Genomic DNA, 13,242 nt, shown 5'->3' with positions numbered 1-13,242 from the left:
AGCAGGCGGGATTCTAGAAGTTCGATTCCGGATTTCGATGAGCTTAAGCCGTTTAGCGCCTGGCTACCGCGCCGGACGCAGCGCCGGAATAAGTTGGCTCCGGTGACTGAGTTGTGAGTCGTTGTGATCATACTGTGATTCGTAAATCGCGTCGGCCAACCCAGGGGAGCTCGACCGCCTGTCCGCAGTACCTACACAAAATTCGATAAGAACAAGCACAAATAAGCAAAGAAGAAACCATGTCGAGGCCGCAACTAGCAAAAGCGCAGTCGACAGACATGCTGCTTGGCTCGACTGCGAGTTTTGATTCGATCGAGGCCGCGCTGGCGAAGGCGGATCAGCTGTCGCAGCAGATCGCGGGCAGTCTCACGCGTCTCGGGGGTGCGTCGACCGCGATTGAGAACGCGATCAAGCCGATTTCGGGGTCAACGCAGACGTATTCTAATATTTCGAAACGTACGTTTTGTCGTTGTTGTCGTTGTTGTTGTTGTGTGGTTGAGGTGTATGACTTACTGACATGCCGCAGACGTCGACGCTACGGTCCACGAACTCGAAGTTCTGAGATCATACCAGTCCGTGTTTGAAGAGGAAGAACCCCGGATCCGCCGCGGCAGCGTCGAGGTCCCCGAATGTCTACAACTAATCAGCCGGCTCGACTCCGCAATCGAGGCACTCAGCGGATCCAAGCTGAAATCAAGCCAGCAGGTGATCCTCAAGATGAACCAGCTCAAGATCGCAGCGGTCGCAAGTATCCGGGAGCGCTTCACCAAGACTCTGAGCGCTGTCTCGCCCGCTGCTGCACAGACGCAGGGCGATGGCGCGCCGCCGCCGTTTAACCCGACGATTGCGGACGAGACGCTGCGGAAGTTGGCGGAGATGGTGGAGTTTTTTGGACAGACGGAGCAGGCGGTCGCGATCCCGATTTACTCGGAGGTCAGAGGGAAGTATATTAATAGTCATTTGACGATGCTGTCGGCTGCTGCTGTGCGGACGGACATTAAGCGCGTGAATGGGTTTTACAAGAAGGGGTCTAGTCCGTTTCACGAGTTTATGAAGGCGATGGTTAATGCTATTGTGGTGAGTGTTTCTGTTTCTGTTGCTTGAGTGAGTTTGTTGTGCTGACTTTGTGACTATGTAGAGCGAAGATAAAAACATCCGGAGTGTGTTCAAGAACAGCAACGACATACAGTCCACTCGCTCAGCGACCCTTCGCGAGATTGAGAAACTGCTACAATCAACCACCCAAGCGATCAACACGACCGTGCGCAAGTCGCTAATCACAGACTGCCTGCTCGCGTTCGACGTCGTCGACTCGATCCACCGCGCGTCAGGCGATCTCCTGCTGGCGGTCGACTCCGCGCCGTTCAATCTCGAGTCGACGGCGAGCAAGGACCTGCGCAAGACGGCGCAGGACGCGCTGCTGGAGATGCTGCGGCATACCGAGAGTCAGGTCGCGGGGCTGCAGCAGCTGCCGCCGGATTTTAAGGTGCTTGATATCACGAAGCAGGTTACGGCGTGGATTATTAGGGTGGCGGAATATGATATGGCGCTGGCGAATATCATGATCCCGCTAGGTTCGCCTTCGTCGTGGCCGGTCAAGCTTGGGTATAGGAGCACGTTTAGCACTGCGCCGACGGGAAGCAGTAGCAAGAAGTCGTTCATGGGGACTGAGGTTTTAGTAATGTTCTTCTCGGAACTGATTGACGACCTGCTGATCAACATCGAAATCAAAGCGCGCACGCAGTACAAAAAAGTCACCCGCGTCGGTCTGCAAATAATCTCAAACCTGCTCTTTCTCGAAAAGGGCATGCGCCAATCCGCCGACCTCATCGGCCTCCTCTCCGCCGGCGGCGGCTTCGACAGACTCGACAAGATCCGCAAGCGCGGGCTTAATATGTTCCTCGAAGGCTGGAAAGTATGCGCGTCGCACCTCATGGACGTCACCGTCGTCCGCACGTCCTCGTCCGCGTCCGGGAGCGGCACCGGCGGCGGCGGCGGCAGCCGCAACGGCGCGATGTCGTCGCGCGACCGCGAGGCGGTAAAGGAGAAATTCCGCAACTTCAACACCGATTTCGAGGAACTCGTCGCCAAGTTCAAAGAGTACGCGTTCACTGACGCCGAGCTGCGCGCGTACCTCGCCAAAGAGGTCGCGTTCATCTCGCCGTTGTATAACCGGTTCTACGAAAAGTACAAGTCGGGGGAGTTTAGCAAGCATACCGAGAAGTATATAAAGTATAGCAAAACGCAGTTGGATGCCGTGCTTGCTGGGTTGGCTAATTAGCCTCTGTTTTGGTTGTTTGGATTATTGTTAGATTGTTTTGTGCACTTGGCGTCTTTAGGTCAAAATGGCTTTTTTGAGCATTCATTGTATGAAATTGTTTTGCAAGACAATGTGACATTGTTTCTATTATAGTAATATATACGAGATTACGGTCTGCAATCCAAAAGCAAAATTTTCTGATTCAAAAAAAGCGATATCAAAAAGGGGAATTTACAGCACTACTAGAGCATTTGAGCGCTTACTGAGCACCAGCCAAGAAGAACCACTTGTCGATGGAGGAATCGATGGGCGCAGGAGGCAAGTTCTCGCCCGCGGGGATGGAGAGCGTGGCGGCGTCGGTGTAGCCGGCGGTGTCGGCGAGGGTGGTGTTTGTGAGCGAGATGCCCTTACCGTCGACCTTGCCCTCGACCAGGCGCTTCCAGGCCTCGGCGGTCTCGCGGATGACCTCGAGAGCGTACTTCTTGTTGCGGCACTCGCCGGAGAAGGCGAAGTGGTTCTCGGGCTTTCCGTCGGGCATCTTGTAGATGCGGAACCACTCGTTGGTGGCGCGGAGCAGGCCGGGGAGGTACTTCTCGACGTCCTCGATGTCGTTGAGCTTGGGTGCGAGCGGGTCGCGGACGTCGATGGCGATGATCTTCCAGTCGGTCTCGCCCTCGTCGAGGAGGGCCATGACGCCGAGGACCTTGACCTGCTTGACCTCGCCGGGGTAGGAGACCTGCCATCCGATTTCGCAGACGTCGAGCGGGTCGTTGTCGCCGACCTCGAGGGTGTCGGGGTGCTTGACGTTGGGGTCCTCCCAGGTCTGCGGGAAGGCGCCGTAGTTGTGGATGTATCCGTGGTGGGGGAAGCAGTTGCGGACGTAGCGGAGCTTGCCCTTCTTGACGTCCTGCTTGATGGGGTTGAGGGTCTCTTCCTTGGAGATCTACAGAGAAGAGGGTCGAAGGTCAGCAGCCGCGCAGAGCACCACAACAACAACAACAGCAACAACAACGACAGAAAGAGAACACAATTAAAGACAATAAAGCAGTACACACCTCAAGCTTAGCATTAGTCCAGCGCGGAATCTCAACAATCATGTTAAGCACCGTCTGCTGCTCGTTGGCGTACAAGGGGATATCATGGAACGGCGAGATCGGGACGCCGTCCTTCTCGATGAAGATTCTGTGCTCGAGCGTGTTGGCGGCGCCGATAGCGCGGGGGGTGTAGGAAGAAGACATTGCTGCTGCAGAAGTGCTAATTGCGCGAGTGGATGCGATTGTGCTGCTGCGGGAGGCGGTGGTGAATGCGGTGAGGGCGAGTCGACGAAGCGCAGTTCCGGCCGGTGTCGCCATTTCCAGTTTTTTTTTTTTTTTTTTTTTTTTTTTTTCTTTTTTCCCGCTTTTAAATGCAGCAGCAACGAGCGAGAAGCCGCCTCGTCACAAAACCTTGCTTTTATCTCTGTGAGGGAACGAGGCCCTTGGGCGGTTTGTGTGGTGGTGACTGTCACGTGGGATTGCGTCACTTTGTAAGACTTTGTACTCGTTGGGGAAGGGTGTAAATATTGAATTCTGCTCTTCTGTCGTTGTTCGTCGGTCTACTTCGCTCTGTCTTTGTCTCTCTGTCTTTGTCTCTCTCTCTTTGTCTGTCTAGTCTTTGTCTGTCTCTCTCATTGTCTCCCTCTGTCTATAAATCATCGCCATGTCTTTACCTCCTCTGTCTCCCCACCTGCACTCATCAGATACCCACCATGCCCTCACCCGCATCTATCTTCCTCGCCGCGAAGCAGGCCCGCGAGCGATCTTCTGCCTCCGTCTCCACCCCGGACGACAGCACCAGCTCCGAATCTCAGGAACTGCAGGACCTTACCATGCCTGACGCGGACACTGCTGCTGCTCCCGATACCGAGACCGAGACCGATACCCCCCCATCGCCCGCGACACCCGCCGCGTCCGACTCCGACCGCTTCCCGCGCGAGCATCTCCGCCGCGCTAGCACCACCGCTGAGCAGAACCCCCCGGCCGCCGAGACACCCTCTCCGCGCCGCTCCTCCGCGCCGACGATCCGCCTGATCGCGACCGACGAAAGGCCTTTCACGATGCAATTCCAAACGTACACGCCCCCCGATCCGTTCGCGCACCTCGAAACAGGCCAGTTCCTGCTCGAGCAGAGAAAACGCCCTATCGTCGCAATGCACCTTGACATGCACGGCCGCTTCAATCCGCTCAACACCCCGCCCTTCGCGCTCCATTCGTTCGCGACCGCTCCATCCCCTCTGCAGCAGCAGGTGGAGCAGGCAGCAGCAGCAGCGGCCCCTCTCACGCCCGACGACGAGAGCCTCTTCTTCACCTTTGACGACGACGTGGCAAATGACGCGGACGTCGACACTGACAGCGACAGCGACGACGATAGCTTGTCATCTGCTAGCGACACCGCGTCTACGCGCACGCTGCTTGGAAGCACTTATGGCATCTTCTCGCCTCGCGCGCGCTCGCCTGCTCCGTTTTAGTGATCTGCCGTCTCTTTGATCTGGATCTGGCTATATTTCCCTTTTCTTCTTCTTTTCTTTCCCGTACACATATATTTTTCCCTTTTCTTCGCTTCTCGTACACGTATATATCTTTTTAGCAGTATTTTTTTTTCGGGACTTGTCTTTGGGGGGTTTTAACAAAGGCAGTTATATATATGTCCTACTTTTCTCTTTTTCTAAATACATTTTTCTCTCACTATCTTTACTTCCTACTCTAATCTCTAGCTACAACGTCAAGATGTCTCTCTTTATATACACAACGTTGTATAAAACGTCATAGGAAACCATACCAGCTCTGTTGAATATGATGCTATTGGGTAATACAAAAACAAATCAAAAATGAAATAAGTGTATGATATGAATGAATGAAAATAAAAAATTATGAAAAGCAGTAAAGAGTAAAACACCAGTTAATAACCATCCATCCCAATGACTTTGTTTCAACATTCACAACCAACTCTCTCCCTCCCTCTCCCTCTCTCTCTCTCTCCTTCGCTCGTAATCTCATCTCGCGTTTCCGGTCATTCACAAACCCTTCATCGATATACATCATAATCAGCCTCACAAGAAATAATAAAAGATATAGACAAAATAAACCACATTCAAGCCGCAACCTCCTCTTCTCCATTGACTGAAGTACCTGCCGCAGCAGCAGCTCGCTGCTCCTTATCCATCGCAATAAGCAACTCGGCAGTCTGACTCCGCTCCTCGAATATCTTTGTCAACTCCCCCACAATCCTCCCTTTCTTCCGCGCAACAAGTCCTCCAGACTCACCCGTACTCTTCCGCGGAATCTTGATCTTCGCCGGAAGTGGCGGCGGCAGCATCGTGTTGGGCGCTGGCTCTTTCAGCGACGGGAACGACGCTTTATGCAGCAGCGTCGTCGGCGTACTCGGCGTCGTCACATACGGCGACACGCTCCGCAGCACTTCCGCGTGCTTCCGACTGCTATCGGCGGAAATACATCGGAAGCCACCGACAACTGAAATCGCAGGCCGTCGAGAGCTTGCCGAAACAGGGAGCGACGCGCTGCGGCCGCTCGGTCCGTTTGCGCTTGTCGGAGTATTCAGCTGCGAGGCCGACAGCGGTAGGAACGGCGAGGTGTTGGGGATCGGGATGTACGGTTTGTCCGCCTCGGTAGACGACTCGAACGTCGGCGCAGGTTTGCCTACAACTGACCCCTTAGACCCACCGTTATTGAGCGACGAGATACTCTTGGCGGTACGCAGCGACGGCGTGATAATTTGTTTCTCAGCCTTGCGAGACGTCTTGACAGAGTACGAAAACTTCACCGCTTGCTGTCGCGGCAGCGGCAACGGTTCCACATCTTCCTCGCTCTCGGAATCAGACATCTCATCTTTATCTGCATCGTCATCAATCTTAATCTCCGATGTCTCGGAAAACAGACTCGACGCGCTCGACGGCAAGGAAGGCGAGTATTCTGACTCTGTAGATTTCTCTCCGTGCTCGTCATCAGTCGCAGATGCTGCTGCCGCTTCCGCTAGCCTCATTCGCTCCTGATGCTCCTGCTGCATCTGCAAAATGAGTAGCTCACCGGGGGTAGGCTTTGACGAGTGGAGCTGGTGCTGCGACTGTTGGTGCTGGTGCTGCTGCGACTGCGTGCCACTAGCCCCGCTTCCAGAGTGTTTTCGCAATGGCAACGGCGGTGGAAGCGCGCTCATCGACCTGAGCGTAGACGAGCTCGACTTGCGGCTCAGAGTTCGGAGACTCCTGCGATCGTCATAGTCTTCGTCCTTGTTCAGGATATCGTCTGCCACCTGCTGCACAACTGGCAGCTCGGCCCAGTAATAGATCAGGCATTCGAACACCTTCATGAAGTAGTCGATCGCGTGCGCCATGTCCTCCAAATCAGTAATTGTCTGTCTTGTTGGCCGTCCAAGAGTAGTTTCAGAACTGACCGATCCGGAATCACTGCTATCGCTATACGGATCATCCATACCCGGGATCGAAACGCGGATCAGCGACGGCGTGATTGTGCGCGCGAGGTTCAGGACCGACATGCGCGTGCTGCGCTCGTGAAGCGCAATATCTCTGAGCAACGGAATGAAAAGAGAAAACAGCGCAACAGTCTGTAGCGGTAGCATCGCCGCCGCTTGGATCGTGTTCTCTCTTGATGGCTGGAAGTCAGGCAGCTGCTCCCTGATTTCGAGCGGAAGAGGCGGAGTGGGAAGCTGGCGAAGGAAGAGCTTGAGCACTGATGCGACCGCGTGAGGAGAGTATTCATGCAAATTCACCTGCTGGCATCTGTCGAATGCTTCGCGCAGGATATCGAGTTCCTCAGTCCGCGGCGGAACGCGGAAAATGCCTTCGGTGTAGAGACCCTCAACGGAAAGGTGGGCGATGCATTCTTTCCAGAAAAGGGGTACGACGTCGCCTGAAGGCAGATCGTGGGCAAAGAGAGCAGAGTGAGGTGAATCGAACGAGATGCTGGGCTCGAGCTTGCGATCGTGCATGTATACGGCAAGAGGGATCGAGAGATAGCGGATGTCGAGATGCTCTCCAAGAGCTGAGAGGTTCGGAACTAGATGAGGTGTGAGCGATGCAGATCTTTATACTCATACAAGGAAAAAGTAGATAAGTACCATGAACGGCTTTCTTGCGGAACTTTCCCGAGACGGCGCCGGCGACCATTTCCATGATTGTCCGCACCCACCAGTTCTCGTGGACGATATAAAGCCTCTTAAGGCGCTTGCGCAGATCGCGATCGAGCGCGGAGTAAGTGTGGATCATCCATGCCCACGAGGGACGATGACGCGCGCCGCCGGCAAAGAAAACAATAGAGTAGTCTACGCGGGCGACGACTTCGAGGAGATGGGGCAGGAGGAGGTTGTAGGAGACATCGCGCGGGGAAGGGAGCGCGGTGGAGTTGAGGATGAAGAGCGGAGTGCGCGTGACGGGGTCCTCTACCGAGGTCGGGTAGAGGATGCGATCGACTATGGTGCGGAGCTCGATCTCTGAGAAGTTGTAGGAGGAGGAGGTGGTGGAGGCAGAGGACTGCTTGCGCAGGCGGCGCAGGGCAGAGCGCGAGGAGGAAGTGGTGGACGTGTTGTTGTTGTGATTGGGATTTGTGTTTGCCATGTTTGTCGCCATTGCGGTCAAGATAGCGACCGAAGCGGCGATGAAGCGGAGAAAGACGCGTTTGCGGTGACGACGTTCGATCACGGACGCGCTCTTCCTGAGCGGGCACTCTCTGACGGCCTCAGCCAGAAGCGCACACAAAAGCAGTAGCGCGAGGGGCAGCAGCAGCGGACGGGCTCGGGCTCTCGCTCTTGCACTGGCTTTAGTCGGCGGGGTCCACGTAAGCCGCGGGTCGAGGTCCAGAATTGCGGGCGGAGGGAAGAGAGGGCGCTGGAGGAGGTGGTGAAGCCGGTGGGAAGCGGTTGTGTTTGGAGGAGAGTCGATGGGGAAGCACCGAAGGCTTCTTTGCCGCGCGAGGAATGTTGTGCTGGAGCCAAGGGGAGGGCCAAACCCTTGCCCTTTGTTTATCTTCTGCTGGTTTGGGATTTACTTCTTGTCATTATGTTCTTGTTATTATGTTATTGTTATTGTCATTGCTGTTGTCATATACTATTCATTCATTATTCACTTGATAAACAATCACTGAACGCCCTCCTCATCCCCCCCACTCCCACTCACCGCCCCATCCCCCGATCGCGTCTCCATACCCTCATCTCTCCCCTCGTCCTCCATATCAGACTCCGCCCGCTCGCTCTCGCTTCCGTCCTCATCCTCCTCCCCCCCGCTCTCACCGTCGCTCTCCGCCGGCGACCGCACCGCCCACCGCGACCGACTCAGACTCCGTCCCGTCGTCGCGCTCCGCCGACTCCCCGTGCGCCCTGTAGCTACCGTAAGCGGCAGCGACTCGCGGCTCCCGCCAAACAAACTCTCCGGCGCCAGCGCACGCGTGCTCGCGTTCGTGTCCACGCTCTTCCGCCGCCGCTTGGACGAGCTCGCGAGCGTGACCACTGACGCGTTGTCGTACCCGTGCTGGCTCTGCAGGCCAAAGCCGCCGCCGCCGCCGGCTGCATGGTGCACGGCCGGGATCAGTGGCGGAACTGTCATGAGTGATGAAGGCACGGTGTTGTTTGTCGACGAGGACGATGACAGGATCGAAGGTGAGCGCGCGGTGCTGCTCGTCGTAGTTGTCGGTGTGAGCGCGGGGCGCTGGTATGCGCTTGTGCCGGTCGCGATGCTGCTGCTGTTACTCGTCGTCATCACCGGCCACTGCACCGCGCTCTCGAATACGTTTGTAAACACATAGTTGCTATTCGTGCTCTCGAAACTGTTTCGCCGCGTGTTTGTCGATCGCAGATATCTGGCCGACGCTGTCGCCGTCGACGCGCTCGTGCTGATACTCGTCCGCGGACTCTCGTTCCCGCTATGCGAGCGGTAATGGTACAGCGGCGCGAGCGAGGACGACGTCGTCGGCGTCGGACTGAGTGCGGAGGACGACTGGTGCTGGCGATGGTAGTGGTCGTATGCTCTCGCTCGACGCACGTGGGAAGCAGCGCCCGCCAGCGACGACTGCGACGACGCAGGACTGCTTCCATTGCTGCTCCCGCTGTTGTGAGTTTGGTTGCCGCTGCTGTGGTGATAGGACGAGCGTGTGGACAGCACGAGCTTGCGCACCCACGAAAACCGGCCTCCTTTGCGCGACGACGCGGGCGCGTGTTCGGCTCCAAGCACCTGATGGCTCTGATCAGTCGTGTCCATTTGCGCTGTTGTTTTTTTAATAGAAATAGTCTCTCTCTGCAGTTCTTCTCGAGTTCACGATCCTGATCCGCTCTGGCCTCTTCTTGACCCGCGATGGTGGGAAGCCCGCCCCTTCTTCACACCCACCCAAAACCTAAATTGTTAATTTATTTTCTCTTGATGACATAATCAGGGGTCTTGTTGTGATATCCGGCGTTTATATTTGGAAATGGAAATAGTAAATAGAAGAGAAGAAGAAGCGCCCAACGCAGTCGATTAGTTCATTAGATGATTAGAGTAAACAATATCTGATATTTCAGATGAAAAGAAAAAACATCCTAGCTTTTCTGGACTTACTTGTATGCTGAACAAGTAGAAAGTCCTGCAACAAATCAAAATGAAAATAAACTAGAATAGAAAGTAAACTGAAAACTGCCCAAATGCAATATAATAAAGAAAACTAAAGAGCAGCTCGAGAATGAAAAAAGAGATGTACAGGGTAGTTGTGGCCCGCAGCAAGAAAGAAATAAGAAGAAGAACATAACAAACAACCATATGCAGACGCAGAAATGCAAAACATAAAAAAAGCTGGCTCCCTCCTATCCTAGTACAGTCTCCCTTTTTTTAAACTTTTCTGACTTTTTTCTGAGGTGAGGCTACCATCCGCGAGCATGATACCCAAACTCCGTATGATCAAACTCCCTTTCCTCCTCGAAACTCGCGTGCTGTCCCTCGGTAACGGTCTGACTAGTCATCGATGGTCCAGCATCTCTCCGCCCGCTTGCACCGGCTCGTGCGCTTCCCGTTGGCTCCGGAAAAGTAGTCAGGTGAGAGACGTCGTGAGATGTGTGACGTCTCTTTAGCACGGCTGCCGTAGCAACTGTCTTTTGCTGCCGCTCCCAAAGCAAGTTGCGTCGCAAACTCTCCGAAAGCTCCGTCGCAAGCATATTTCTTCGCGTGCTCCGAGGCGATAATGTAGGCATCGCTGGCACTGTCGCATGACTCGATGGCACCCCGTTCGACGCTTTCCTGGCAGCTGCAGTCGGAACCGGCACTGCCGCGTTATTCCGACTGTCTCTGCTAGGTGATCCCGCCGACTCTGTAGAACTAGCCGACGTAGCTGCCGACTCTTCCTCGATCGCACTAGTATTTGCCGCAGCGATACCCGTCGCCAGCGCACTCACCCGACGTTGCTGTTGTTGTTGTTGCTGTTGCTGCTGCCTTGTGTTGCTCATTGCCAAAGCTGGCGAGGATCGTGTAGACAAAAGATGCTGGTGTCTATCTTCATCTCCACCGAGCAGCGACGACAAAAGTGATCGTCGAGAAGGAACAGTAGGAAGTGACCGCTCGCGCACAAAGAAAGTGCTCTCATCGAAGCTAGACGGACCCTCATCCTCGACCGAGTCCCAGTCTGAGTCTGCGTCGTCGATAGCTGATTCCGAAATATCGTCGTCATCATCATCATCCATATCGTCCTCGTCATCCTCGTCATCCTCGTCTTCTTCTATCTCACCAGACGAAGGAATCGTAATGATCTCTTCTTTGAACGATGCTTTCTTTTTCGCAAGAGCGGCATGAGCATTACTGCTGCTGCTGCTGCTGCTGCCGTTACCGCCTAATGAAACAGATTTTGCTGGTCCGGTCACTGGAGTCATGGGAGCCAAAGCCGGACGTTTTGCTGTGAAGGAGTTGCGCAGGGATGAGGATAAGTTGCTGTTGGTGTTGTTGATGTTGAGATTATAGTTGTGGGGTGCGACCGCTCCTACGTTAGTAGACGGAGAAACGCTCTCGCCAAAGCCGCCGTCAGACTCGCTCGGAGAGGACTCGATGAAAAACATTTTCTTCTTGTCGGCGGGCTCGGCTGTGGAAGATGTGTGCACGCCGGAAGACCGGGCCGCTACCCGGGCGGCGAACCCACTGGCAGGAGCCGCGCCAGCACTAGCGAGAGCAGCAGCAGAAGGCTGTGACCGGGGCGCGCTCATGTAGAGCTCGCTGCGGACGGAGTGGACGGAGATGGCGGATGGCGAGAAGCCGCGGACGATGCTGGTTGTGGATGGCGCCACGCGGTGGAGCCGGGGCACACGGCCGTCGTCGTCCGAGTGGTCGTCGGAGTCTCTGGAGTGGTTGTCGTCGTCGTCGGTGGATTCAGCGTCGGAGTAGCGCATGGAGAGCTCGTGGCCGTCATTTGTGTACTTCACGGGCGAAGAGTCGGGTTGGGTGGCGGGAGCGACGGGGGTGAGTGATGGCTGGGGGATGGATGTTGTGGCAGTGGTGGAGGAGGCGGAGGTGGATGTGGATGTTTTTTGGTTGTGCAGGGCACGCAGTTTGCGCCAGTCGAGGTCATCGCAGCTGATGGACTCTATGACGCGGTGGAAGCGCTCGGCGGTGTCGGAGCGCGGATGATGCAGGGAGGAGGAGTGGTTGTGGTGTTGTTTTGCGGAGGCGGGGACGGAGTGATCCTGCGCGGAGACAGAAGCGACGGAGTCGACGGAGGACGAGAGGTCGGGGACGGGGTCGGAGGAGTGGTGGTCGCGGTTCCAGAGGCGCCAGGAGAGGTTTTCGAGGCGGCGGCCGTTCTCGAGGTTCTCTGCGCACTTGGAGAAGACGGTCCAGAAGGAGAAGAGATTTTCTTCGTCGGACGCGTCGAGGGAGGCGATGCGGTCGGGGGCGAGGGAGAGGAACGGGTCCTTAAATCTGGGCGGCATTGCAGAGGAAGGACATGCGATGGAGGAAGATGAGGAGGAGGAGAGAAGAGGAAGAAGAGGACCGGGCCGAGAGGGAGGAAGTGGTGAGAGCAGGCGACTGTGGAGGTGAGCTGGACAGGAGCCAATCGCACGAGCGGCGTTTCGGGGTCACCTGCCCGCACCGCCACGGTCACATGCACAGCCTCAGGAGCGCCACGTTGTGATGTGGAGATGGATGGAATACAATAAGAGCAGAGCAGAAGATAAGAATAACAATTAAGAACAACAATAAGCGTATGGACATGAACATATACAATAACATCTCTGCTTTCTCATTGAATCAAGAACCTCCTCCTCTCCTCAACACAGCCAACAGCCCCGCGGGGTCCCTTGACTCCCCGTGCGGCTCTCTGGCAGCTGCTCCTGTTCCGGCTCTGGTCTGAGCCGCAGTTTATTGTTTACCTTCTGCTTCTGCTCTGCTCTTCCGGTCTGCAATCCTGTGATGTGGCAGAGGGTGTGTTTAATGACAATAGCTTCTTATCTTCTTTGTTCTCTTTAGTAGGACTGGAGAAACTGCTTGTCGGTCAAGTCAGGTGCTGAGCCCAGTACAGATGCTCCGGACTGCTACTTCGGGAAGCTACTCCGGGGAGCTACTCCGAGCATCAGCATCAAGTAGAGCAGAAGCAGTAGCATGAGAGCAGCAGCAGAAACTAGAGCAGCAGTATACACACGCACATCAGTCAACCCGGCGATGGCAGCTGCAGCATGCAGAAGACTGGCATATTCAGCTCTGTCCTGATCTCAGCTTCGCCCTCTCAAAAGATATTCGCGATATTCACGATCTTCAAGATGTTCAGTTGTCGGTGTATTCACGACCTTTTGCATTTGCTGCACAGATGACTCTCTTCATTCACTGCGCTTCTTTGTCACTGTCATCTGTTGTCGTTAGTCTTCTTGAGTCACCGTTGCTAGCTAGTGAATTGACTGCAGTACTATCCTCCTCGACCAACACCACAGTAAATCAACAAGCACACAGATCCATCTCCTACTCTTTACAA

The 13,242-nt window shown here is 55.1% G+C and overlaps 6 protein-coding genes across 6 annotated transcripts; 2 read left to right on the top strand and 4 right to left on the bottom strand.

Annotated features, from left to right (window-relative positions):
- The first annotated feature begins 1 nt into the window (after window position 1).
- Window positions 2–2,360, top strand: BZA70DRAFT_311018 (Cullin repeat-like-containing domain protein). Its single transcript, XM_064914938.1, has 3 exons — window positions 2–456; window positions 527–1,077; window positions 1,139–2,360. Exons 1-3 carry the CDS (start codon window positions 240–242, stop codon window positions 2,279–2,281), a joined length of 1,911 nt encoding a protein of 636 aa, XP_064768212.1. The 5' UTR covers window positions 2–239; the 3' UTR covers window positions 2,282–2,360.
- BZA70DRAFT_279248 (inorganic pyrophosphatase) lies at window positions 2,361–3,654 on the bottom strand. The gene is made up of 2 exons (XM_064912748.1): window positions 3,316–3,654; window positions 2,361–3,203 (listed from the first exon to the last, which is right to left on the bottom strand). The coding sequence occupies exons 1-2, from the start codon at window positions 3,610–3,612 to the stop codon at window positions 2,520–2,522; spliced, it is 981 nt and encodes a 326-aa protein (XP_064768211.1). The 5' UTR covers window positions 3,613–3,654; the 3' UTR covers window positions 2,361–2,519.
- Window positions 3,655–3,711: 57 nt separating this feature from the next.
- Window positions 3,712–5,020, top strand: BZA70DRAFT_279241 (uncharacterized protein). Its single transcript, XM_064912747.1, has one exon. It carries the CDS (start codon window positions 4,008–4,010, stop codon window positions 4,764–4,766), a length of 759 nt encoding a protein of 252 aa, XP_064768210.1. The 5' UTR covers window positions 3,712–4,007; the 3' UTR covers window positions 4,767–5,020.
- A 1,740-nt stretch (window positions 5,021–6,760) lies between these two features.
- On the bottom strand, window positions 6,761–7,886 carry BZA70DRAFT_238683 (Rho GTPase activation protein; the record flags this gene model as incomplete). The annotated part of the gene is made up of 2 exons (XM_064910457.1): window positions 6,761–7,329; window positions 7,391–7,886. Coding segments are annotated over 2 exons (1,065 nt in total), but the record flags the coding sequence as incomplete, so codon positions are not given.
- A 383-nt stretch (window positions 7,887–8,269) lies between these two features.
- Window positions 8,270–9,625, bottom strand: BZA70DRAFT_279239 (uncharacterized protein). Its single transcript, XM_064912746.1, has one exon. It carries the CDS (start codon window positions 9,519–9,521, stop codon window positions 8,406–8,408), a length of 1,116 nt encoding a protein of 371 aa, XP_064768208.1. The 5' UTR covers window positions 9,522–9,625; the 3' UTR covers window positions 8,270–8,405.
- A 54-nt stretch (window positions 9,626–9,679) lies between these two features.
- Window positions 9,680–12,301, bottom strand: BZA70DRAFT_175340 (uncharacterized protein). The gene has a single exon (XM_064909890.1). The coding sequence runs from the start codon at window positions 12,203–12,205 to the stop codon at window positions 10,157–10,159; it is 2,049 nt and encodes a 682-aa protein (XP_064768207.1). The 5' UTR covers window positions 12,206–12,301; the 3' UTR covers window positions 9,680–10,156.
- Between the last annotated feature and the right edge of the window lie 941 nt (window positions 12,302–13,242).

The sequence above is a fragment of the Myxozyma melibiosi genome, assembly GCF_037950935.1.
Source record: "Myxozyma melibiosi strain Phaff 52-87 chromosome Unknown BZA70scaffold_6, whole genome shotgun sequence".
NCBI lineage: Eukaryota > Fungi > Ascomycota > Lipomycetes > Lipomycetales > Lipomycetaceae > Myxozyma > Myxozyma melibiosi.
This window is presented reverse-complemented; position numbering and strand designations above follow the sequence as displayed.